The sequence below is a fragment of the Xiphophorus maculatus genome, chromosome 8 (assembly GCF_002775205.1).
Source record: "Xiphophorus maculatus strain JP 163 A chromosome 8, X_maculatus-5.0-male, whole genome shotgun sequence".
Taxonomy (NCBI): Eukaryota; Metazoa; Chordata; class Actinopteri; order Cyprinodontiformes; family Poeciliidae; genus Xiphophorus; species Xiphophorus maculatus.
In genome coordinates, this window is record NC_036450.1 from 11,374,416 (window position 1) to 11,401,615 (window position 27,200).

Here is a 27,200-nt window from a genome sequence, read left to right on the forward strand (position 1 = left end):
TGGATCTTGGCATTTTTTAAATGTATTTTATAATATAACAAGACAAGATCTAAAGGCAATTTAGAACAGTACCAGTTAGAAGTTAGGAACTGAATGAGTTAGAAATTGGCCTGCATTTGCATACTGTTGAAATATCCAGATCATACTTCACTAAAATCGGTTTAATCCCTGCATTTCATCTAACCTTATGCTTACTAAAACGTCCTCCAGGCCACCACTTGAAGAAGGCACATCTTAATTTTTGCTGTAATTTACAAGGTTGCTGTTATAATGCTGTAATGTTAGAATTGGTTGTCAAAGATGAAGAAGATTCAGGGACAGGGATTGGAAGCAGAAACTGTCATGGCTCGATCAACCCCATATTAGCTAAACTTTGATTGATAGTAAATGTCATAATGACTTAATGACTATGTCATAGTTAAGTTATTAGGTACACATTTTTCACATTTTCAATCATAACTGAAATTTAACACAGAGGCATCCAGTTTGTACCGGACCAATCCTTCACTTAAACGAGTCGGTACATTTAGTCGGCTCAACCGCGACCGACCCATAGATAGTGGGCGGGTCCCTTCAAGGTTGCCAGAACACAGTCGAAACCTTAAAAAGGTCTTAAATTTATGTTTATATTTTAAGAATAGGGACATAACAACTACATGTTATATTTTCTACATTGTTTGTTCTGTTCTGTACTTGTAGTCTCACAGTTACGCTTATTTTTACTGAAACCCTAAGCTGTTTCATGGTAATGATCCGTCCCGAACGGAACGCCTGTTCGCCGTTTCTGTTCCTCCATAGGCTAAAAGGATAGTGGTGGACAGTGTGGGACCATGCTAAAGTTCACAACTAGTTTATGATTCATTTGTTCAACACCGAGTTGAGAGTTATCAAAGAGAACGAAGATCATGAGCGGGAATCGAGATCTCAGTTTCGATCCCAAAGGTATGTACGGACTTTAGCACCGATTCATTCAGGATATCATTCTGAGGATTTTGTTTACAACAGACTATATGACTGCTGTTCCAGTTTATTCAAACGTGAATGTTTGTTTTTCCTGTTCAGTGGGTAAAACACTGAAGCAAACGTGTCACAATGCTTAGTATGCAGCATAGTTTTACAATAAACACGCAGTCAGCTTGGCTTTCATGTGACTTGAGTTCCTGTTGTTTTTATATCTGCAAGTTGCGATATCAGCAGTTTTGCTCCTGAATGGCTGTTTGATGTGTTTCTCATAGTAATGTAAATTTTGAACGTCGCTTACATTTAATCTGTTTTTAGGAAGGTACGAGTCTTCTTTATTGGCTAAAAATCTAATTAGTTCATCTGAAACTGTGGTCGAAAGAGAGCCAAGTCCCTTTAAAGTTTATTACTAGTTGTGTTGTTGAAACAGGAAACTCATGCAAGAACATACTCTGTCTGGTCAGAGGGGAATCAAAGTAGACACAGTGAAGCATGGGGTGGAGGCATTGTGATGATGGAATGTATTTTTATGGAGTTATGGAGTTAAAAACAAGATATGTATGGTATGTTATATGAAATAGCTTCCAACAAGATGACAAGCTAGAACTTAAGGGGGGTGAAGTACATCTAGATGAAGATGTGTATAAATGTGTCAACACACATTGAGTTACATGGTTGCGATGTGGCAAAATAGTATAGTATTACACAGACGATAGATTCTGCCCTTGTCACTCCTTTATATTGTTTTTTTATCTGTTCTGCTTTTACCACCAGAGCATCAGCATCTGCGTTACAACCCGCTGAAGGATAGCTGGGTCCTGGTTTCGGCCCACCGCATGAAGAGACCCTGGGCTGGGCAGGTAGAAAAACCACCTGAGGAGCTCATACCTAGATATGATCCCCGCAACCCACTCTGCCCCGGCAACACGAGAGCCAATGGAGAGGTAGGAAGACTACCTTAAATAAGAATAGGTTTCAAAACAAATTAAAATTTGTTTTAATTTGTTGACTGCCGGGGTCCTAAGAGGAATGTTTAGTTCTCTAAAGTGATATTGTCAAAAATAGCGCAGCTTATCATGCTCCCTTCTTCAGATACAAGGACCCACATGACTTATTGTAAGCCCTGGTACGACTGATTTCTTACATTTAGGTGTTCATCGTTTTCCAGGTAAATCCAAGCTACGACAGCACTTTTGTGTTTGAAAATGACTTCCCCGCTCTTCAGCCTGATGCTCCAGATCCTGGTGAGTGTTTGTGTCGAAGCAATATGTTACCCAGTATTAGAAATTGCAGAAGCAAGAATTCTGCTCTTATTTATTGTTGTAATGTCTTCATGTCCTAAAAAGATGTTTTTCTGGTCTTTAGGCTCAGATCAGCATCCGCTATTCCAGTCAAAAGCCGCCAGAGGTGTTTGGTAAGACAACAGCTTTTAGCCTGACAGGGGTAGTACACAAATAGTTGTATTACTTTACCTTCTTAAGACTAAGCCAAGTTATTTACATTTTAAAGCAACATTTCAGTTCTGTTCGAAAGAAATTAGTTTTTTTACCAGGCTATTAAACTAGTAACAAATAGTATAATTTTGTAAAATGTGAAAAACTTGTTTGCAAGTCTCTGTTATACTCTGAATTAGTTCCCTTCATTTAGTTCACACACACTCTATGTAGATTCAGATGTGGATCTTAAAACCACCAGCAGATGGGGATCGTTCCCCACATCTTGCCTTTTCAATTGGTGTTCACTAAATTAACTTTTTGTCATATTTTCTTTTTCTATGAATAATAACTAATTCCACCATCATATAAAGTTCACGGTGACAGTATCCCTGTAGAGAGCTAAAAACTTTTTTTTTTTTGTAGAAATAATGTTTTCTTTTTCCTGCCACCCTGACCTCCCAGAACTTTTGTAGTCTTCTACAGATCATTTTTGAAGAAGTGACAAACTCAGCTTGCATTTTTTTTCTTTTTTATCTTGTCACAATGTGATTGTCTGTTTGTTGATAAAGCTCAATAGCAATTCCCTGTTTTTGTGGGTCTACGCGGATGATTGTGGCTGACAACAGAGTTGCATAACAACTGAATAATAGATTAAATCAAACGTCTTCAGTGAGTGTGCTGGTGAAAAACTGAACTATGGGTTTAATTCCCTAGTGTTGGCAGATGTAGAGGCTGTCAGGTACTCGTACTGTGAAAAGCACTTCAGCAGCGGTGATTGACGTGTTGTGCTTTCTCTGTGTTGATTTTTTAAATATCAGAAGTTATTTTTTTCTGTGTTTTGCAGTCTGAGTGAGTCGAGGTTTTGTCTGTGTTGGATGTTTGTCCTCATGCAGTATCTGCGTGCATCTTCCTGTTGTGTTTGTCATGCAGTTTGTGTCTTTATTGAGGTTGAAAAAAAAGGAAACTTTGAAAATAAGCTATAGCTTGTTGCCCTGGAGCAACTTTCACAGAGCCAATTAGCGAGGAAAACAGTACGGAAAACAGGATTTAAAGGATCTGGGTCATGGGAGACAAAGAAAAATGGGTTAAGGGGAGCGATAAGACAGACACTAATGATTTATTGTATTTTATTTTTTTTTCCAGTTATATGCTCCCAATTAACACCGCTGTGACAAAAAATGTGGTCGCACTTTGTTTTGCTTTCTCATTTTAATTATCAGGTTCTTTAAAATTTCCTTGAAAGGTCAACTTATGCTGCAGGAATTAATTAAAGCTTTTGCTTAGACGGAGCTTGACCAATTTAATCAGTATGTAAAACAAAACTAAGTATAAAAGTAATGTTTCCTATATTTATTTAGACTTCTCAATTCCCAGTTTACTTCTCAGTTTGTTCTCATAAGTGTCAGTTTAATTAATACTCACCTGCTTCTGAAGCCGGAGTACCTGGAGAGATGCACAGAGAGAACATTCGATCTCCATGCAGAAAGGGTGGGACTTGAACCCAGGACCTTCTCACTGCTATGGAACTGTGCTACCAACTGCACTGCTACTTCTCTATAAAAAGCATATATTCAATGTTCATAAAGCTCATTGTCTTAGATGTCTTCACACAAAGAATGTGAAGAGGGCATGCTAAATTTAGCTTTGTTTTTGGACATAAAGCTGTGCACAAAGAGGATGTAGAAGATGTTTTTTGTCCTTAATACATCCAGAATGAACAACACATTCATTCTGGATGTGTTATTCTCTACTTCCAGCATCCTAGCAATGAACTATGGTAACATTTTGCAGACTTTATAATGGTCAGATATGTCTCTTTACCATGCTGCAAACTTGACAGATTTCTTGGACTGCCATTGTAGTAGTGTAGTATTCTAAAGAAGAAGCTGTTGCATATCAGTCAATATATGTTGGTAGTTAGGTGTTTCCAATGAACTCTGTTCATAATTCACACACTTATATATATTTTTAAAATGATTTTCTGAAGAGTTCATGCCCCTGTTTTCATTGAGTGCTTCTGATGCCCATATAGACCAGTTAAATTATAAAATACAAAAGCTGCTGATCAAGCCAAATAATTTAATAATCTCCAGCTGATAGTTATGATTTTTGAAGTTAAAAAGTCAGATATGAAATGAATCCATCTGCTGTGTGGAACTTCATTTGAATAATCCATCAATTCGTAACTGCCAGCTTGACATTTTGTACCTGATTTAAAGTAACTTTCTACCTATTGTCTACTTTAAGGGAAAGAGATTACTGGACTATAATTTATACCAACCTGTAAGAAATTGCTTCTTGTTTGGTGTGATCAGACATCATAGGGGATCAGAAACCAAATAAATGGAAATTGGGCTCCATGCAGTGTTTTCAGAAAATACAGAACTGAGTTATATTATACATACATTTTGAGCATTGGAGCTTTTGCAACAATTTATAATTTCATTAAAACTAAATGGCAGCAGATTTGTATGTAATAGGGCATATGAATGGCCAAAGGAGACGAGACAACGAAATTGAAAAAACAAATACATTTTTGTGATAAAGAAATTTCAGTATTCACACCCCTTTCATGTAGCAATAGTACATTTTACCTGGGTTGTGTTGTTTACGTTTTAAATAAAACACATTTTTGATTAAGGGAAAATGGTTTGAGAGAGTTTACTTTAGGTCTTCAATATGTTAATCATGTCAATAAATGCTTCCTGTATACAGATTTTGACAAAATGAACAAAAAAAATGTCTGATAAAAAATATGTTTTGAACTGTTCTCTGGTCAAAATACTCTTATCTTTCTTTTTTTAATTGCTACTAAATATTTGTACATTGTGGTATTAGGATACAATTATAAAATGATTTTTGCCATATTGTCCACCCAGAGATCTGCAATACATTCACAGTAACTAGCAACACTTTAGTTTTTTTTTGCTTTTAGAGTTCAACTGGATTTAAAAACACAAATACTCAGAGCTCTCAGCTCTTGTAAGTCTTCTCATGAACAATTCATAAATACAGACCATTCATTTTTGCTCTGAGCATAAACACCAAAGTCGCATTCAATTATTGATCGCACACTAGCTGCTTTTCGTCCCAGAAGACTGCAACTGTCAATAGAAATGTAATATCTTTTTTACTCCGACATTCACGTTTGTTTGCCTGGGCGCTGTTTGCAAGCCTGATAACAAACAGTTGCATTAACAGTGAACTTTTCTTTTTTTTTTCCCCCCCAAGCCCACAGAGACATTTAGGTGGTATGTTCAATTCATACTCAAATAATCTTTTTCTACAATACTACTATTACAAATACATTTTATTTAGAAGTGCCTTTCAGAATACTCAAGGACACCATACAGATCACACAGCGCAAGAAGAAACAACACAATTACATATGGTTTCAGATGGCTGAACTCACAGCATGGTTTTATTTAAACCCAGAATTGTAGATATGACTTTATATCAAGTTCAAATTATGTCATTTTTTCTCTCTTCAAGTGTCTGTCAAAAATCTCATCCCATTTCTTCAATTTTAGAATTATAATAATAAAAATAAAAGCTTTGTGTTTCTCCATCAGAGTTTTGATAGAAAATTTGGTTGCACCAGCAATGTCACATTTTTGAGTACAGCCAGGTGGTTGCAGGTAAATATTGGAAAACCATTATATGATTATTAATTTATTAAGCATTTATTTTCAGTTATATATTCTCAACCAAGAAAGAGAGAGCGAGAGGGGAAATAAAAGCCTTGGGAATTTTTTTTAATAAAACTTATAAAACGTTTTCTCTCTAATCAGTTTGACTACGAGGCCAACCAGACACTATGGTCTACAAAACCCTGCACACATTGCAAACTCTTTGGAAATGTTAAAAATATTGTTTAGTGTACAGGTAAATTTGGCCACAAAGTGCACTTAATATTTGACACATAGGGTTTGTCCTACTGATTCCTTGTCCAATCTGGTTCTTTTAATAGGTTTCACTTCTGCACAAAAAGGTTTTCTCACAGTCTCCCAATTTTTGACATAAATAGGGAAGTTTCAGCACTGTCTGAAACCATCAGTTTCAGGCAGTGCTGAGAATGAGATTGATATAGATGTGCAAGAAACTTTTTTTGCTCTTCTTGAAGATAGCTGCCTGTTTGTGAGGCTTGAAGAATGATCCATCATATGTTTAATAAAGGATTAATTTAAGTTTGTGATCCAAACATAGTCATGTTTTCAGTTTACCATTTTAGCCAACAGCCTGAGCTTCAGCAATGCAATCTGAAAAACATCTCAAAGTAGGCATGCAGTAGTATCCAGAGCAGTGATCTCACTTCACAACAGAGATGCAAACAGCACTCCTGCAGATTATCAATTTAACCAGGCCAAGTAGATCAGTGATAGCACTGGCATGTGTTTTACTTATTAATATCTACCAGAACCACAGCAGAAAACTCAGGATAAATAATAGACGCACCAAGAGGAACAGAGAGAGTGAGAGGGAATAGATTCTGATGAGGTGCGTGAGCTTGAACAGAATTGTTAGACATGCACCTTCAATAGTGATGGATTAAAGAAAGGAAACACTGACTCACCTGACAAAGACAAAAAAGGCCTTAAAATACACACATTTTATTTCAGCCGTTAATATTACATCCAAAAGTGATGCAGCTTACCAGTTTAACATTGCACAAGGCTGGAGATAATCCTGAGGTATAGGCTGCTCCCATCTTGTGTTTTATAGTCTTCTGCGGCGCAGCAACAGGTTTTCTACAGGACTCGAGGGCTCTGAAAGCCATGGCAGAAGCTTGTGCACCTAGTGTCTGATATACCATTTTGGGGTAGATTTAAAGAGCTCATGATGCTTTGTGTAACAATCAGAGTATCAGGGGCACCTGGAAAAGAAACAAGCATACAAGAGACCTATAGCCATCATCTGGTGGGAATAAGGTTTTTTGAGGTAGGTTCATTTCTTAAAAGCTCAATCTTGGTCTTAGTGACCAAAGCACATTGTCCCAGCAACAGCAGAAAATAACATTTTCTGTCATGCCCACCAAAAAAGAACAATTGGCTTTTAGATGGCAGGATAAATTTGGTTTCTCACCCAACCTTATTTGTCACAATCCCAAAAGTTTTGTTCTCCTGACACAAGGAGATTAGTTGTCTCTGTGAAAAAATTGTCAAGCTTTATATTCAGACAGAATGGGCATTTAGAGTCCTGCTTACTGATTTTTATACTTATATGTTGTTACATGATTACCATTTCTTCCCTATTCTCTGTGTCATGTTTAGTAAGGTCATGTGCTTCCACCCCTGGTCTGATGTCACCCTCCCTCTGATGAAAAAAGAAGAGATTATCAAGGTCATTGATAAATGGGCTGAAATTTTAGAGGAACTCGGTGCTACGTATCCATGGGTTCAGGTGCATAAAACACACACTCCTTTCACTGCTATTTATTTTCACTCACCTCATCTAACTTTCTCTGACATTGCAGAGCTGTAAAAAGTTCACATCACAAATTTCACAACATTTTCCATTCAGTTATTTTGTATTTTAAAGGTGTTTCCATTGAACTCGGTGAAACTTTAATGGTGCATCTGTGCAAACTCACTTATTCAGAAAGACAGATGTACGAAAACATGGATTAAGGTGCATAACTACCTGAAAATCACTTCCTCTGGGAACAGAAAAAAATCTTTTGTGTGAAAACAGTGTTTTTTTTTCAAACTTCAGGTGCTGCTATGTTCCAAGAGAATAAATTACTTTCATAAATAATTCGCTTTACCATAGGTGTTGAATTTAAACCAGATCCCAAACTGTTTTCACTCACATTCGCATGTCAGCCAACACCATAAAGAAAAAAATCTTCTCAGAAATATCCAAAATGCTCTTGGGTATGGTAATTTAACTTGACAAAAAAGCACATTGTATCATCTACACCTGAAATATACATGGACTCCCACCTTCTGTCTGCAGATTTTTGAAAATAAGGGAGCAATGATGGGTTGTTCGAATCCACATCCTCACTGTCAGGTAAGGCGAGCACCTGAACACCACATTCTCACACTGAGTGAATTCTACACACATATTTACCTTTCTATTCTATTTATTGTGTGTGATGGTATTCTAAACTGTGTCGCCTACTTAGCCTGTCACATTTCAGCTATTTTATGTTTTTTAAAAACACTTGAATACATGTTCAAGTTTACGCTAGTAGCAGTGTTTGTTGGCACCCATGTCTAAAAGTTATAAAGTTAAAAACCCATCTGTTTCACTTAAATGGCTGAGAGAAATGTACTAAGTATGCCTAGACACTGAAACACATGAAAATATAATTTGTGAATTATAGTTTTTAGGTCACATTTCAATTATTAGTATGTTTACCATTCAAAACCATTCTTTTTGGTTTTGCTTAGTTTTCTTTATGTGGCATAATTGCTGAAATTAATAATTGTACATACATCAGAGATTGGACTTTGCCAAAAAGTATGAAATTTGGCTGCTGCAACAAAAGCTAAACTTATTTTAAAACTTTTTATACATCTTTCACAGAGTTTCTCTAAACTTGGATTACTTTACACTTTAATAACTATTAGAAGAAAATAAGGCTACTGATTTTACAATATCTTTGAAATTGCAGAGTGTTGTAGAATAAGTTAATCCCCCTGGTATTGTGCCAGTTACAAAAAGTATTGTCAGGTCTTAATTACTGCTCAATATCTACACCATATGCAAAAACTGAGGGTCTACTCTAGGCTTATAGATACTTTGTAGACATAACATTATTCCTTTTATTTAGTATGTCTTTATATAGAAAAATTCTGTGTTCAAGTTTAGAAATTCATGAGGGGCCGCTACTTTCAAAATGCAGAATGAGTTTAAAAATGACATAAAACAACACTTATCACATACACACCTTTATCTACAAGGGCCCTAATTTGCAGCTCCTTCACACACCACTGAAGAATTACAAATGTGTAAGAAAAACACGTCCAGGTTTTGAAGTCAGAAATGTCGCAGCGTCAGAGCTGTTAATTGAGTCCTCATCCAGAAATCAGATGCAGCTGTGCAGCATTGCCACATTATGCGTAAGGGGGTATGCATAGTCACACCTATATTACAGCTTGGATGCTTTGCTCGTCTTCATGTTTTTCTTTCTGGCACGGTAATTTAGAAAACTCAATTCGGGGACAGAGACTGTCAAGAAAACTGGCATAGGGTGTGAGATCTTTCCGGGTGCATGCAGAAAAGGTGCATAGAGGCCTGAGAGAAAATAAGTAATCTTGTAGTTTGATTAAAAGCTAATTAAATTGAATATGAAGGAATAGTAAAATGAATACAAGTAATCACATAATAACCTTCTGAAATGTATTATCTGAAATGTGATCTGTAATGATTTCTGTAATGAATTAACTGTGGAAAGATTATGGTTGATGAATTATAATAAGTAAGAGATGTGATTGATTGTTAACTAAGGATCAAACTTGTGATAATGTGAAGTTGTAATCATTTGAAATTAATTCAAACAGGTTTAACAACAGATTTGATGTGTTTAATGAGCTATAATACATAATAGTGGGTTATAGAAAAAGAGAGGAATACAGTACAGTCCTGAAACAGGAAATGTCGCAAGCAGTTCTGAACAGATGGTCAGAGCGCACAGGATGGTTGGAGTGTTGAGTTTGACTGAAGCAACGGAGAAAGGGGAAGTACGGGACTTTCCACTGTGGTCAGCAGAAATAGGTTGGGCAATGTGGGGGCTTTTTCATGATACATAGCAGATGTGAAGCAAGTCACGTAGACCAAATTTCCCCATACACACACATGGGGGAGAGATGCATAAAAAGGGGCTGAAAAGAGGAACCAGCCGTTCCCAGTCCGACGGCGCAGAAGGAGAGACAACTTGCTGAAGCAGATTGAGCCACGGACCGCACTTCAGAACCACGGGAGAGCTCGGACTTCACACCGCCAAGAAAGGACTGGGTTCCATCGCCCCATCCCTGGTTCTTCATTCGATCGTCGGTCTCGTCTCAGCCCAGCAATTACAAACTCTGCAACAAGACTTGGAGGAAGGACAAAGCTCCCTCAGGGATGAGGAACTGGGTTTTGCAAAAGGATTCGGACCCGTTCTGCTTTGTTTCTTTTCTAAAGAGGGTTTTTTCCACACAAGGCAAAGACCTCAACCAAGGATGCTAGAAATTCCTGTTGCCAAAGATCCACCATCGTCTGGGTATGAGTTGAATCTGCTCATTGAAATTCCATCTCAGAACTTGCGACTTTAGTCAGGGAAAAGAGGACAGGGTAGTATGATTGTACATGTAAATTTTATTACACTGTTTTTGAATTATTTACGATTGATTATTGATTTGTATGTCGCATATCCCTGCTTAAGCTTGCTTAATAAATTTATACTATAAAATTCTAAAGAGGTTGGTGGACATTGGAATTAATAGAGTCATTTAATCTTCGTTCAGTTCTTTTAATTAAGGTAAAACTAATGTACATGATTCCAGTAAATAGGAGGCTTCATAATTTCCTTTGGTGAGAATAAATAATGACCCTGGGACTTACATCTAAGTCACTAAACATAATCTAGCCGGTTCCAAGTGCAAGTTATGATTTAGAAAGTGGGCTACCGTTAACAGAAGTGGTTATTGGAATTATGCAGCTGTGAGGGCTACTCAGCTGATTGTTTCTTAACTGTAAAGGGTCATAACTTCTGGATTGGAGGTAGTTAGAGCTAGACGAATCACTTTCGCCACCAGTTTAAATAGATTATCTCTTATAGAGTACTTTTAGGGTAATACCCAGGTCTCAGAGATTTTCCGGACCTGTTAGACAGAGAACTGGTCAGTAGGCAGCCCTGGGTAGTAGTGAGGAGTGGGCGGGGCTGACTATTGCAGGATAACCTTCATGGCGCCCAACGTGGGGCGGCGCACAACTGAGTAGGCGGGCCCCAAAGACACCAAGTCAGTGAAAACAGATGCGAGACTCTGAATAGCTCACTTGGGTTTCTAACTCTTAGGGAAGAGAGTTAGTGGTGACTGACAAGGCCATCAGTCACAACCCTCGCAGTAACTGTATAGCATACAGGTGAGGGAAAGCTTCTACTGAGGATAGAATGACCAGATCCAGACAGTGAAGCCAGTAGCCAACACAGCCTGGACCCATCCCTACTCGAAAGTGCAAAGAGAGGCTTTGGGGGATAGGCGACTCGAAAGACAAAGACAACTATGAGTGAAGAAGAAGAAAGAGGGGAACTGGAGCCCCTACAAAAGCCAGCAATGGAACAAGAGGCAAGCAACATCAGCCGGGATGGGAAGAATCATCAATCCCATCTTTCCAAATCTACATTATCGCAATTTCCTGTAATGTTGATATTACTTGGTGATGGATTGGAATCCTGGACTGAGATAAATAAAAAGATGTTCTTTGATTCTCACTTCACCATGAGCAAGGACGTGGCTCGGAGCCCAATGGAAATCATAGTGCAAAAACGGATATACTACTGCACCCAGCTTAGACACGGCCACCGACTGGGGGTCGTCAGATGCCCGGTGAAAGTGGCTAAGAAGCCGGAGGTTAGAGGATGGCTGGAATGGTTCGCTGACCTCCTTGAAGGATGGGCGGATGGTGAGCTACGAATTGTCCACAGCCCCTCCGAAAAGTATGACCGTGTAGTAAAAACAGCTACCTTGGCGGCGGGCATCGATGGAATCCTGGTGGACCCAAACGCCAAGGGAGTGAACCAGTACAAAGACTACGCTGAGGCCATGCAGAGACTTTCAACCTACAAAGAGGGCAAGGAAAAGGAGCGAGCCCTCGAAGAGGCAGGGTCGGAGGTGGCTGAGCCTCCGTCCCGACTGCCCAGCAGAACCACGACACCGACTCGCCAGACGAAGCAACCTCCGAGGTATCTGATAGACCTGACGGGCGGCAGCGACGACAACGCCGGCGGTGACAGCAGCGACGACAGCGATGGAGGTCCCTCAGCTCCACCAGGTCCATCGCGGAACGAGGACATCCCACCTGCACCAGCCAATGAGGAAGACCCCGAGGAAGCGCTCGTCGGCGGCCTCACTGAGGAGCAGTTGGAGCAAGCGGCCAGGGACTGGTCCCTGCGACGAGGTCTGGAGCCCGGGTTTCATCCCCGAGCCCACAGCACGGAGAGGAGGCATCCACTACCACCTACGGAGACCCCAGCGGCCAGCAGTTCCGACGAGGACAGGGAGGAATCGGACGAGGAGCAGCGGGACCCCGGTCGCCCTAAGAAGAAGACTCAGAAATCGGACACCTGGAGGATGGCCCGAGAATTAGCCGAAATACCACCGGGGGCCAGCAACTTTAGACTGCAGACCGGCCTCCGGATTTATCAGGTTATTGGAAGAATATGGGATCTTGAGGGTGACGGACTGATTGTGTTCACCAATGACAGATACAAGATCCACAATCGAAAGTTCAGACGCAGCCTTGAGGACCAAGCAGGGCAATATTACCAAGCGGATTCAAAATTGCTAGAAGCCACCTGTAGCCCAAAGACAAGGGGAGAAGTAGTCTTGATGAACGGCTATAGTCTCCCTTATGGAGCTGTAATCCTAGTCCCGATTGACGTCTACCGAAAAGGAGAGAGTTTGGAGGAATATCGGAAGAAGATGTGGCATGGACTCGAGCGGGGCCTGACAGCAGCCAGCAACGAATGCATGAGAAGAGTGATAGTGAGTGTACAAGGACTGAGATCGCCAGATCTGCCAAGGGACACCGCCAGATCAATCGCGGAGAACGGAGTGGTGAATATAGCCAGGACCAACAGTCATTTCTTTGTGTTCAAAGAAGTGGTGGTGGTGATTGACCCCCGTCTGCATCGACTCCGCACTGAGCAAGGGGTGAAATTGGCAGCTGAGATGGAGGAGCAATGCCGCATTAGCCATCCATCGCAAGAAATCAAGAAATATCCCTTAAAAATTCCACAGAGTGAGGTTTCAAACACCACCCAGATCGGTAAAGCCAAAGCCGTGCAGCCGCCCAGGATAAAGATAAAGGAGGCACCTGTTGAACCAGAGTTCTCCGCAGCAAGGTACGTTAAGGAGTTCTCGTTTGAAGAGAGCCGCAGTGAACTGAAAAAACCCAATGCGGGAAAAGTTAAGAATAAGCAGCCGACGGTCCCGAAAGAAGAAGGACCGATGAAACCAGCCAAGATTCGACCGCTGAACTCCCCCAGGAGAGAACCTCTTCGACAACAGCAGTATGAGGACATCAGTGACTCGGAGGACGAAGAGGAGCAACCGGAGATCGAACATCCTGGAGAAGAAGAAGAGGAGAGCGATCACGGCAGCGTCTTCTCCGACCCAAAGCAACTACCGACCGAGCATAAAACACTCCGAACAGGACAGCACCGGGGTAAGAAGAAAGAAATAGAAACCTTTGACATCGAAGGATCTTCTGAGAGACTGGCAAGAGACGTGACCTGGGGTCCCGTGCAGGCTAAGGACGGACGGCGTACGTATGTACCAGAAGTCGGCCAGACCGAGTACCAGATCCCGGCAGGATGGGCCAGCAGATTGGGAGACCGTGTGCTGCTCGAGGTGGAAGCGACAGTCGGAGAATGGGCTAACATCCTGATGACACCATCCTGCTCTACACTGACAGCACACTATTCCCTGACTACCAACTTCAGGAATGCATACATTGGAATTATGTATGATGTGATGCTGCGACGACTGAAGAAAGCCGCCTTCAAATACTCCAGGGAGGCTCGACAGAAGCTGGACGAAGTGTCGGCTGATGAAGAGGAACCCCAGGCGACGTCTTCGGAGCCAGGACCACAGATCCCGGTGAGACCACCAGGGGCGTTGGCTCAGCTACCTGCCGCTAATACGGGACAGGACGCTTACGCCGAGCTGAAGAATCTAAGGCTGGTGATTAGGAGTAAAAACGCAGACGAAAACAATGAGGAGTATCTGAAAGATGTTTGGCCAACCGTGTTGTCTACCACCAACCACGAGGGAGCCAAAAAGTTGTGGCTGACCAGCGTGACCTCGGACCCGATGGTTGGAACAGATTCAGCACAGAGCAACTATGAAAGGCTGGTGTTGGAGGACATGGATGATGAAGAGTCCCAGGTGAAGAGAGCTAGAGGACGACTGGACAAGGGAAGCCGGTTGGAACCGCTGTGGCACACACTTAAACAGACCGTTTCCCCTGCGAGATATGTGAAAGTACTGCGTGAGGTGACAAAAGGACGCAGAGGGGAGATCGTGTTCGTGAAGTTGCCAGTGAGAAGCACGACGGTCGCTCAGATGGATGTAGCGGTGCAGGGATTCGACCTGGAACAACAGTACTACGAGGACAAAAGGAAGAAGGAGGCTAGCCAACCGGCAAAGCCACCTGGAAGGGTTAACATCAGACAACCAGCCAACTTCCAGGGTAGACCGTTCCAGCAAGGAGCACCGCCATCCAACTTCCAGAGCAGACCGTTTCAACAAGGAACACCGCCATCCAACTTCCGGAACCGGCCGTTCCAGCAGAAACCACCAGGACCGCAAGGGAAACCGACCAACCCTCCGGCTTCATCAAACCAGCCAGGAAAAGGTCAGTTCCTGACAGATGAGGAGTATAGGAAATTGAGCCAAGAAGAGAGGACGGCCCTCCGTGAGTCCCGTAAAGCCGGGGCCGGAGGGTCACCAAAGTAATGGCGTCCAGGTCGCGGGTCGTTTTAGAAAATGCCTACTGGGAAGGGGACGAAATCTACGCTAAAGTGGAAGGAGTGCCCTACCTAGTGGACACCGGAGCGGAGGTGTCGATGACCCGCAAAGACCTAAAAACAGCAGGACACCTGAAGGTTCAGTTTGCCAATGGAAAAATAGAAGAAATGCCATATGGAACCTGGAAAGGAGTAGTATGGGTGAAAGGTCCCTACAATCTCCTCACAGTAAAAGACTTAGACGAACTCAGTAAAAAGAAAGGCACACATCGCCGACTGGAGCGAAGGCTGACAAGTTTGAAAGCAAGATTGGTGAAAGTCGGCCCGACTCAAGCAGGGTCAGAAAAGCAAGACTGGTACAAACCGGTCGACATACCAACGGTGACAGAACAGAAACTTGAAGAGAGTGACTTCTCCCCGGCTGGGAAAGAGAAGCTACGTAAAATCATCGCTACAGCACAGGTAGCACGGTTCAAGAACGATTGTGGAGATTTGGGCCCAAAGTTTGTTCATCACATCGAAGGTGGGGTTCATCCACCTGTTCGGCAGTACCCGTTGAACCCAGGAGCAGTCGAGGAGATGGACAAGATCGTGAAGGAGCTGGGCGCCCTAGAGATCATCAGAGAGGAGCTCAACCCGATCACCAACAGCCCCATCCAGGCGGTGAAGAAACCTGAATCGGCTGGAGGGGGTTGGAGGCCAGTTATCAACTTCAAGGCCCTGAATCGGAGAACAATAGCAAACCGAGCCAGTTTGATCAATCCACAAGGAGCGTTGAAAACTCTTCGAGTCAAAAAGTTCAAGTCCTGCATCGATCTAGCCAATGGATTTTTCTCTCTACGCCTTGCCAGACAGTCGCAAGGTAAAACTGCATTCACCCACAAAGGCAAGAGCTATGTGTGGCAAAGGTTGCCCCAGGGATACAAGAACTCCCCAAATGTGTTCCAGTCAGCAGTGATGGAAGTATTGGGGGACGTAGGTGCTACTGTGTACATTGATGATGTTTTTATTGCTGATGACACCGAAGAAGAACACCTAGAGAGGCTACGAAAGGTGATTGAAAATCTCACCAAGGCAGGTTTGAAGCTAAACCTCAAGAAATGTCAATTTGGACAGTTCCAAGTGAACTATCTGGGTTTCCAAGTCACGTCGGACTTGGGACTCTCGGATGGGTACAGAGAAAAGCTGACGAACATTCAACCACCACAGTCAGAAAATGATTTGCAGAAAATATTGGGACTGTGCAACTATGTCAGAGACCATGTACCCAACTATCAGAAATATGCCAAACCTTTGTACCACTGCCTGAGGAAAAGTGAGGGCGACGAGAAAGACGGAAAAAGACCCTGGGTTTGGACAGCAGCAAATCAACAGAACCTAGAGGAACTGAGAAGGGCCATTCAAGCAGCTGTGAGATTGGAACCAAGGAGTTTGTCAGAAAGACTGGTGGCAGAGATCAGCTGCGAGAATGACGATGCCATGATCAAAGTGAGTAACGAAAATGGAGGCTTAGTTACCCTGTGGAGTTACACCCTAACTTCTGTTGAAAAGAAATACCCGCAGGAAGAGAAAGAGCTAGCGGTGTTAGCCCGCTATTGGGGTGTGCTGAAAGATTTAGCACAAGGACAACCAGTCAAAGTCATCACACAAAGCCAAGTTCACAAGTACCTAAGAAAAGGAACTGTGGAAAGTACTAAAGCAACCAATACTCGGTGGGGAAGATGGGAGGACATCTTGCTGGACCCGGAGCTTGAAATTGGGCCAGCACAACCTACCAGTAAGAAAAAACCACAAGAAACACTTGAGAAGCCAGGACAACCGGAATGGACAATCTACACCGATGGATCCAGAAAGGGGTCCGACCAGTCGGCATACTGGGGATTTATTCTGAAGCAGGACGGCAAAGAGAAATGCCGCCAGAAAGGAAAGGCCCCGGGTAGTGCTCAAGCCGGAGAAGTGACGGCAGTACTGGAAGGATTGCTGGAGCTAGTGAAAAGGAAAATCAAAAGTGCCAGGTTAGTAACCGACAGTTACTACTGCGCTCAGGCTCTCAGAGAAGACTTGGCCATTTGGGAAGAGAATGGTTTCGAGACAGCAAAGGGCAAGCCAGTGGCACACAAAGACTTGTGGAAAAAGATTGCTGAGCTAAAACTGCAGTTGGAAATAGATGTCGAGCATCAAAGAGCACACACGCATGAGGGAGCTCATTGGCGTGGGAATGATGAAGTGGACTGTTATGTCCAACAAAGGAAGATCGTCTTTGTCGGTACCGAGAAGTGGGACAGAACTCCCAAAGGACGGGAGGTCCCAGAAGAATACGTGGTCGAGGTCGTGCGGAGCGTGCATGAGGCCCTTGGACATGCAGGCGTGCGACCTACCCGTAAGGAACTGGAGGAGCAAGACCTTTGGATCCCAGTGAAACAAGTCCAACGCGTGCTAAGGGACTGTGAAGTGTGTGGTCAATACAACGCAGGTCGCCGAGGGCAGCGGATGGATGGGTTGTCCATCAAAAGCACAGTCCCCTGGGGCTCAGTCTGCATGGATGTTGCAGGACCCATGGGGATAACAGGAAGGAGAGGTGAGAAGTACCTCTTAGTGCTGGTGGATTCCATGTCGGGGTTTGTAACTACAAAAGCAGCCAGGAAAGCAAACGGCAATAGCGTTGTCGGCATGCTGGAACAAGTATGCAGTGCCCTGGGAATCCCGAAAGAGCTGCGCACGGACAATGGGACTCATTTCCGTAATTCACAGGTTGACCAGTGGTGTCAGAAGTATGGAGTAATGCGAGTTTACTCGCCACCCTACACCCCACAAGCTAACGGAGTGGTGGAACGAGCCATAGGGTTAGTGAAAAGCTGGATAGCTAAAAATGCTAACACCAACAGTTGGAGCACCCAAGCGGTGGAAATAGGGCAGGCCCTGAACGACAGAAGCAGAGCCGAAAGACCCGCCCCTGCGATGGAACTCAACCAACGGCCGTTCACCACGAAGGAAGTGGGGCGGGGCTCCAGCGACAAAAAGGAGAAGCTGACGCCCAGAGTGCCATTCCGAGAGGGACAGCGCGTGTGGGTCAAAGCAAGAGAGCAACCTGTACATGCAGCAGTAAAACCCAAGTTTGAGACAACTGACATCGTCAAGAGAGTACTGGATAGGAACACAGTATTGCTGGAAAGAAAAGGGATCCAAGGAGTCGAGCAGCTCAAGCCGGTTCCTGACTAAAGCGAAACAGAAGCCGGTGAAATGGCCAGTGAATCATGTACCATTCCACCCTATCTCGGACTGGCCACCGTGAAAGGGGTGGTTGTAATTAGAAGAACCCCTTCAGGGATTTGGGCAGGACGAGCCCTGAAGAAATTGGATTGGGCCAAAAATGGAGTCCTGTCGGAGGACAGAGAGATGCTGGTCTGGAGGAAAGCTAAAAGCGGCTGCCCGGTTTGTTTAGCCGACCACCATCTTCCCATTATCTGGGAAGGACCGGGCCGTGAGAAGCCAAGACACCAGGAGGCTACCGCAGAGATGCTACAACACCTTCGCGTCTCCCCAGTCACGGTATTGAACAACACAGTCTGTGGGAACTGCCGAGTGGGTTACCTGCCCCGGCTTAAGTTGGAAACCCAATGGGGGTGGCTCCAGGAAAAACCAAGAACTTGTTATTGCACGTGGGACGGAGATGAGCTACACCACTGCCCTGTGTGCGAGGAACAGCTGAAGAGTGGAGAGGTAACACTGACAGGCGAAGCTGAAGGGTGGCAAGTGACAAGATTTTACAGCTCGCTGCGATATTACAGAACCTATGGGCAAGTACAGCCGAACTATGGGAGCTCCATACCGATAATATTACCAGGACCTTCCGCCCCTCCGAACACTCCAGAGGAACTGGACCCATGGGTGTGGAAGAGGGAAGAAGGGCCCCATGATGTCCTGTGGGATTCTGTTCAGGCCGCCTGGCCATATGACGCTGCTAGAGCATCCCTGTCGTGTCCACCATTGAATGCCAACCACTCTCCTGTGGTCTTCCGGGTACATCGGCCTCATGCATACCAACCATCAGCTGAGGAGCTAAGTGCACTCCCAGATGACGCCCGAGAGCAAGCCGTTAACGGTGGGTGGACAGGCCCCTGGGAACTAACCACCTGGGCACATCTAATTTTGGAGGTCATCAATGACTGCACGATACCCATAGTGGATCTGCCGGATGTACCAAGAGAAGATGGGGTGCGCAGCTCGGATATGTATTACTACACCACAGAGGTGGAAGGATGGGGCAGCAATGCGGTGAGACCAAAGGAGAAGTCTTGCCTGTACTGGGTGACAGCGGAATCCCAGTTTCGGGATGGAGTTTTGCAACACCCGGGAGGCGTGGCTCACAGGGCGAGTACGCCCTCTGATCCTAGCACCTCCTGTCATGTCCAGCTGTCAGTGCGCATGATCACCGTCCCCTATAAAGGGATCTACTCAGTCGGAGCAGCCATCAAAGTGGTACCAGACGAGCAGACTCACGCCACCGTGTCCAGTACGGAGCCGGAGCCTCCCAAGAAGAAACCCAAAACTCACGCCTGGCAGAAGCTCGCCTCAGCATTTCCATGGAGAAAGACAAACCAAGACTGATGGACGCACCGGAAGGAGGAAAACGAGTCGTCGAGTCTGCAGGTCAGCAAAAAACCAAAAAGCGAAAGGGGAGACAGTGTTTTGTGACTAGATTGTTCAAAGTGGGGGTTGGAGTCTCATCGGGACTATCAGACAGAGGCCCGTTTTTAAAACTCCCTACCACCTCCATTCTACTAGATATGCCAAGAGAAGATTTCACTGTTTCCAATCCGCTCACCGAGGCCTATTTTCTCAAGTTTCTCATATATCTCCGACCCACCAATTTCCAAAACGTAAAAGAGGTGGGGGAAAGTGAAGAATACACGACGCCCCCTGCCATGAAGCCACATTTATTTATCCCTACCGCACCGCCCGCTTGGAAAGGAAGAGGATCCGACAACACGGTTAATGTTGCATCAATCTCACCTATGTGCCCAAGATCTCTGCCCTGGATTTTTAATACAGTGTATCTCAGGGTATGGGGGATCGAACTACGGATTAGGTGGGGTCCCCATTATCTTGAACCACTGCAAGGACTGTATTGTGAAATTTCACTTAATGACATGATGATTTGGACCACTTCACCAAGTATGGCGAAAACCATAGTAAGGAGGGAAATAAATCCTGAATGTTATATATTTAATAACACCAAGCTTCCATTAAAATTGGAAATAGACAGGGTCTACCCCAATCCACCACACCAGAGGATTTTTACTCCGTCAACCTGGGGGTACCGCACTAGACTAACTCTGCATGGACAATCATTGTACACCTACGTCTCAGTACCTGCCCCAATAGGGTACAAACACGAATCCTGGCAAGACCAGGCGCTGAAAAATGGAACCGCCCCAGGCCCATTCCCTAGGCCGGACTACTGGAGGGTGTTCCACTGGAAGTGGGTGTGGAGGGGGTTGGAGCCTGATTTACCCTACCCCTCTCCCATATATACAGCCCTGCAGCAGAGAAGGGCCACCAGACGGGTTGGAAAGAACCCTGCCAACCAGGGCCACTTCAACTCTCTGAGAAAAATCTGCACTACGCCTGATACAGCGGATCCCAGGGAAGCACTAATCTGGCCAGGATGGATGCTATCGGCATGAGGCGCAAGCCTACAGACCCGAATTGCCTGGATATCACATCGGATTCAGACAGCTCTACTGACACTGACGACGACTCGGAGACCTCTAACGAACCCTTGCTACGGAAAACGACTACGATAACCAGAAAAACCCTATGCCTGAAAGGGCTGCTAACGCTTCTTGCCCTGCTGTTTGCTGCTGCTGTTCTTGCTACTATCTTCTACTTCATCGGAGTTGGACCGTGGTATCTTACGCATACAAGAGTCACCTACGGACATTCTAAGTACGCTAACTTCAATTGTTGGAATACAAGCACCACGGCTATTTTTGTACCATGGAACAACGACACATCTGTCCAGAACCGAACCGGGCTGTTAGCCAAAGACAACGGGAAAAAGTACGTGGAGCGCCGAGCCTTCGGATTGAACGACTCCACTCTGGACGACCTTCTGAATCGCACCTGGGAGATCTACAACTATGACTTCCTCGAAACTGGAGTGCTCTGCTGGATACGGGTTCTGCGAAACAAAGAACGACGGACCGTCAGATGCAACTGGATTCACCCGGACCGAGGTATGCCAGAATGGCATTGCAACATGGCTTGTCGATCGCTGCTATTGATGCCAAGTCAAGGGTACTGGGATACCGAAGTAGTATACCCAGCCCCACACAGGTCCTCAGGCTGTCGGGCCTGGCTTCCACGAGGGGAATTTTGGGGAGACATCCACCTGAACTGCAGAAAGGATGACATCATCCCAACAGCACCAACGGGCAACTGGACCTTCCGAAATGCCTCTCGAGGTATCCTTCCAGTCAATGCAACGATTTCACCTACACCAGCCAATTTAACTAACATGACGGCTTTCCTGATCAGACAAGGACCTAGACGGTTTATGTATGAAAATGAGCAAAAGCACTGTTATACACACCACTTTCGTTGGTTAAATCCTTGCCTCTGGAATAAGTTTGTGCAATGTGCAGGACAGAATTATATAGTTACAGCCATAGAGGAATACTGGGCCGATTTGTGGCACTCTACACGCACAGTCCGCACAGAAGTTGAAACCTGGCTGAACAACTCATTCCCATGGACATTCATAGCCAAAGACCAGACGTTCTTTATGGGAGATTTCCCGGAGGGAACGGTTCGCTCTCATACTGGTTTGGAGGAGCTACACATTGCCAATTTGCGTACACAACCCCTTCCAACTCCTGATGACCTTCTGAGCGCTCCTAAAACGGACTTTGCAAAAATTGACAAATGTGTCGCCAAAAGAATTTTTGAGAGCCTTAATGACACCTGTTGGAGGAAAACCCACTCATCGCCACGTTGTGACCTCTGGCAAACGGGGAACGCTCTTCACTCCACCTGGAGGTACAACTGCCCTGATCCTGACAAAGCACCTACTGCTAAGTGGGCTTTGCGGGCCTGGTATGAAGATTACACTCGAAATTGGGAATACGAGTGGTGGGGACTCCAACAAGATGAGTTCGAAGCTTGGGTAACACCATGCCTCACGGAATCAACAAACTACTGGGTTAAGTACCAGTACATCGCCACGGTTTATTCGAAAGACCGCATGATTTGGCCTGGGGTTTTTTGGAGACCTGACAGTTATGTCAACCCGAGACCTTGGCGCATGACCTGTAGAAACACAACGAGACGGGTCCTCGAATGCACAATCAGTTTGGCCAGAAGACCCTGCCAAACCGTTCGAGGTTGGGAAAGCTACTGCGAGGAACATTATGCAGAGGAGTATGACACTCACTCTTCTGAGGTTACTTGGCGGAAAATCAATGGCACGTGGCGGAGGGCCATAGTGAGCGGACGGACATGTACCGACGCAATCCTAGGATATCATCTCCAGAAGCGCAAGAGCATTCTTGGACTACCCGTTCCGTTCATTCCAAATCCCCTTATAGCCATCGCCGAAGGACATGCTTTTCGGAAAAGTCTGTGTGAAGGGAACATCGACTCAGGGTTTGACTGGGTAGGACCCAACCTGTTGTATTCCAATCTCACCTGCTCCACCACTATGGAGCATTGGCAGCAATGTGGAGAAGGCTCTAATAGACATGACTGTTTCTGGTATGAGACTATGGGAGCAACTTTGGTGGCCGTCGCCACCGAGGTTGTGGAAGAAATTGCTCATGTGGTGGAAGAAGGCCTCAACATTGTTGAACAGTGGCTGCTAGACGCTTTGAGCGTGCTATGGCCATATCTTTTAGGTCTCCTGGGCGTCGCCGTAGCCATACTCATCGGCAAAATCGTCTTGGAGGCGTGGCTGAAAGCACTTTGTCGTTGCAAAAAGAGGAACTACCAGCCCCTCCCCCCTAAGGAGGAGCCTACTTCTGCATAAGAGAGAACTGCCGTGTGCCTGCGAGCCATTCAACCTTCATCGCAGCTGCCGATAGGACCTGATCCAGAGCGACCATCATCTCACATCATGGAAAACAACTCTTCGACCAACTCATCAAATCCCAACTCACTTTTTGCACCGATTCAAGTGAGTACCATTGAGCACTTAGGGATTACCCTGGCCTGGGTAGTCTTCTGCCACACCGGTCCTTGGCCCAAGGGACATCCTATGAGGATCTTCGTCGCGCTACAAGGATATGCCAAGCTTATCCTCCGCCCAATCATTCTCCACAGATGGGGGTTGGCTTCGTCCCTCTTCGCCTGTTACCTGATGGGCCGTACTCGCATTAACTGGCGCAGGGGCGTTGTGGTCTGCCTGTGGCTCATCACCGATACCGCAGCCCTGATACTGGAATTGGTCCTGGGGGGAGCACAAGCTACACGAACCGCCCCATTTAAGATTCTCACAGCTATTCTAGAAGGGCTTTTCGCAGTATCTATCCTCATCTACTTAGCGCGCCAGGCCTTGTCTATCAAAGGTCGAGGACGGCGAATTTGGATGCAAAAGTGGGTAATTCTGGCTCTTTGGGCAACGGTTTGGGGGATCCTGGTGGTCCTCTACTGGCTTCATGAGACCTCGGATCTCGCCATTGTTGTATGGCTGATGACCTACGCGGCAATATTCCATGATTCAGCTCATGTCTATGATCGAGGTGAACCAGCACCAGATCATGACATTTCGGCTCCTGTGATTAATTCACCTTGGCTCGCAAAACAAGCCGGCACACGGGCTTAAAACCAGCCTACTCTCTCAGCTTTCGCTTTAGCATTTTCGTCATTGTAAGTACATGTAGTTAATCAATAACCACTGATCATGAAGTTACCTGGGTTGCTGTTTCTCCTCAGGCATCAACCTGCTGTGTGGGATGTGGGATCACCGCAGAATCCTATGGATTCATTTGGGTGGCATCGTCCGCCCGCTGGTGTCACAAATGCGTGAGCAGCCATTTTAATGATGTAACGGCAATTCTCTGCGCCACAGGGCTGGAGGATTTGCCCTACATAGCGGATTCCACATCTAGATCCCTGGAACGGGTGCACAAAATCGTGTGGACCTCTGCATTTGGCCTAGCCGACGACGACTTCCCAGCATCTCCATTGTATACGGGGCTACGGCTGCCCGTAATTCATAAGTTGTGGGAACACCAACTTACTCGGCAATGCCTCCCAACTTTACATCTGTTGGATGGCCGAGTTGTGGCGGTGGGCGACTATCTTCCGCCTACACGTCCCGTGTCTCCGGATTTGTTTATCGACGTCGGATGCCAAGCCAGCAGTGCGACTAACGAGAGAGGTACCCAAACTGAGAACCTCAGTTCATCTCCCCAAGCATGCCAGACTGAGGACATCCTTTCCCCTTCATCTCCATCACCAAGTGATATGGATTTCCAGGATCTGCTGGCAGAGTTGGACGGCTACTGCAACAATCCATCAACGCTGCCAGACTTCGGCATGGACTTGCCTTCGCCTCTGCCGCCTCCGCTGGAACGTTCCACCCTTTCCGTCTCAGGTGACTCTACACTTGACAACGATTTGGGCGCAGAACGCTGGCTTTCTCCGCCATCCAATCTGTCGGAGTATGCGGTTGTGGATTCCTGGACACCTTCATTGTCTCCGGTTACCTGCTATGAGCGGGACATCCTCACTATCACTTGTGATGATGGACTTGATCTCTTTTGACTTTGGACTCTGTGTTTTCTGCGAAGCACCGTCCGATCTCATGGAGGGGGTGTCAAGAAAACTGGCATAGGGTGTGAGATCTTTCCGGGTGCATGCAGAAAAGGTGCATAGAGGCCTGAGAGAAAATAAGTAATCTTGTAGTTTGATTAAAAGCTAATTAAATTGAATATGAAGGAATAGTAAAATGAATACAAGTAATCACATAATAACCTTCTGAAATGTATTATCTGAAATGTGATCTGTAATGATTTCTGTAATGAATTAACTGTGGAAAGATTATGGTTGATGAATTATAATAAGTAAGAGATGTGATTGATTGTTAACTAAGGATCAAACTTGTGATAATGTGAAGTTGTAATCATTTGAAATTAATTCAAACAGGTTTAACAACAGATTTGATGTGTTTAATGAGCTATAATACATAATAGTGGGTTATAGAAAAAGAGAGGAATACAGTACAGTCCTGAAACAGGAAATGTCGCAAGCAGTTCTGAACAGATGGTCAGAGCGCACAGGATGGTTGGAGTGTTGAGTTTGACTGAAGCAACGGAGAAAGGGGAAGTACGGGACTTTCCACTGTGGTCAGCAGAAATAGGTTGGGCAATGTGGGGGCTTTTTCATGATACATAGCAGATGTGAAGCAAGTCACGTAGACCAAATTTCCCCATACACACACATGGGGGAGAGATGCATAAAAAGGGGCTGAAAAGAGGAACCAGCCGTTCCCAGTCCGACGGCGCAGAAGGAGAGACAACTTGCTGAAGCAGATTGAGCCACGGACCGCACTTCAGAACCACGGGAGAGCTCGGACTTCACACCGCCAAGAAAGGACTGGGTTCCATCGCCCCATCCCTGGTTCTTCATTCGATCGTCGGTCTCGTCTCAGCCCAGCAATTACAAACTCTGCAACAAGACTTGGAGGAAGGACAAAGCTCCCTCAGGGATGAGGAACTGGGTTTTGCAAAAGGATTCGGACCCGTTCTGCTTTGTTTCTTTTCTAAAGAGGGTTTTTTCCACACAAGGCAAAGACCTCAACCAAGGATGCTAGAAATTCCTGTTGCCAAAGATCCACCATCGTCTGGGTATGAGTTGAATCTGCTCATTGAAATTCCATCTCAGAACTTGCGACTTTAGTCAGGGAAAAGAGGACAGGGTAGTATGATTGTACATGTAAATTTTATTACACTGTTTTTGAATTATTTACGATTGATTATTGATTTGTATGTCGCATATCCCTGCTTAAGCTTGCTTAATAAATTTATACTATAAAATTCTAAAGAGGTTGGTGGACATTGGAATTAATAGAGTCATTTAATCTTCGTTCAGTTCTTTTAATTAAGGTAAAACTAATGTACATGATTCCAGTAAATAGGAGGCTTCATAATTTCCTTTGGTGAGAATAAATAATGACCCTGGGACTTACATCTAAGTCACTAAACATAATCTAGCCGGTTCCAAGTGCAAGTTATGATTTAGAAAGTGGGCTACCGTTAACAGAAGTGGTTATTGGAATTATGCAGCTGTGAGGGCTACTCAGCTGATTGTTTCTTAACTGTAAAGGGTCATAACTTCTGGATTGGAGGTAGTTAGAGCTAGACGAATCACTTTCGCCACCAGTTTAAATAGATTATCTCTTATAGAGTACTTTTAGGGTAATACCCAGGTCTCAGAGATTTTCCGGACCTGTTAGACAGAGAACTGGTCAGTAGGCAGCCCTGGGTAGTAGTGGGGAGTGGGCGGGGCTGACTATTGCAGGATAACCTTCATGGCGCCCAACGTGGGGCGAATCCTTTTGCAAAACCCAGTTCCTCATCCCTGAGGGAGCTTTGTCCTTCCTCCAAGTCTTGTTGCAGAGTTTGTAATTGCTGGGCTGAGACGAGACCGACGATCGAATGAAGAACCAGGGATGGGGCGATGGAACCCAGTCCTTTCTTGGCGGTGTGAAGTCCGAGCTCTCCCGTGGTTCTGAAGTGCGGTCCGTGGCTCAATCTGCTTCAGCAAGTTGTCTCTCCTTCTGCGCCGTCGGACTGGGAACGGCTGGTTCCTCTTTTCAGCCCCTTTTTATGCATCTCTCCCCCATGTGTGTGTATGGGGAAATTTGGTCTACGTGACTTGCTTCACATCTGCTATGTATCATGAAAAAGCCCCCACATTGCCCAACCTATTTCTGCTGACCACAGTGGAAAGTCCCGTACTTCCCCTTTCTCCGTTGCTTCAGTCAAACTCAACACTCCAACCATCCTGTGCGCTCTGACCATCTGTTCAGAACTGCTTGCGACATTTCCTGTTTCAGGACTGTACTGTATTCCTCTCTTTTTCTATAACCCACTATTATGTATTATAGCTCATTAAACACATCA

The 27,200-nt window shown here is 44.9% G+C and overlaps 1 protein-coding gene across 1 annotated transcript in view; it reads left to right on the plus strand.

Annotated features, from left to right (window-relative positions):
* Positions 1-566: 566 nt before the first annotated feature.
* The window catches only part of galt (galactose-1-phosphate uridylyltransferase), a 48,447-nt gene continuing 21,813 nt past the window's right edge, over positions 567-27,200 (plus strand). The window contains exons 1-6 of the mRNA XM_005803933.3: positions 567-942; positions 1,735-1,904; positions 2,129-2,204; positions 2,326-2,374; positions 7,667-7,796; positions 8,352-8,408. Coding sequence (XP_005803990.1) covers positions 906-942; positions 1,735-1,904; positions 2,129-2,204; positions 2,326-2,374; positions 7,667-7,796; positions 8,352-8,408 — 519 coding nt within the window. The 5' untranslated portion in view covers positions 567-905. The remainder of the gene's footprint in view (positions 943-1,734; positions 1,905-2,128; positions 2,205-2,325; positions 2,375-7,666; positions 7,797-8,351; positions 8,409-27,200) is intronic.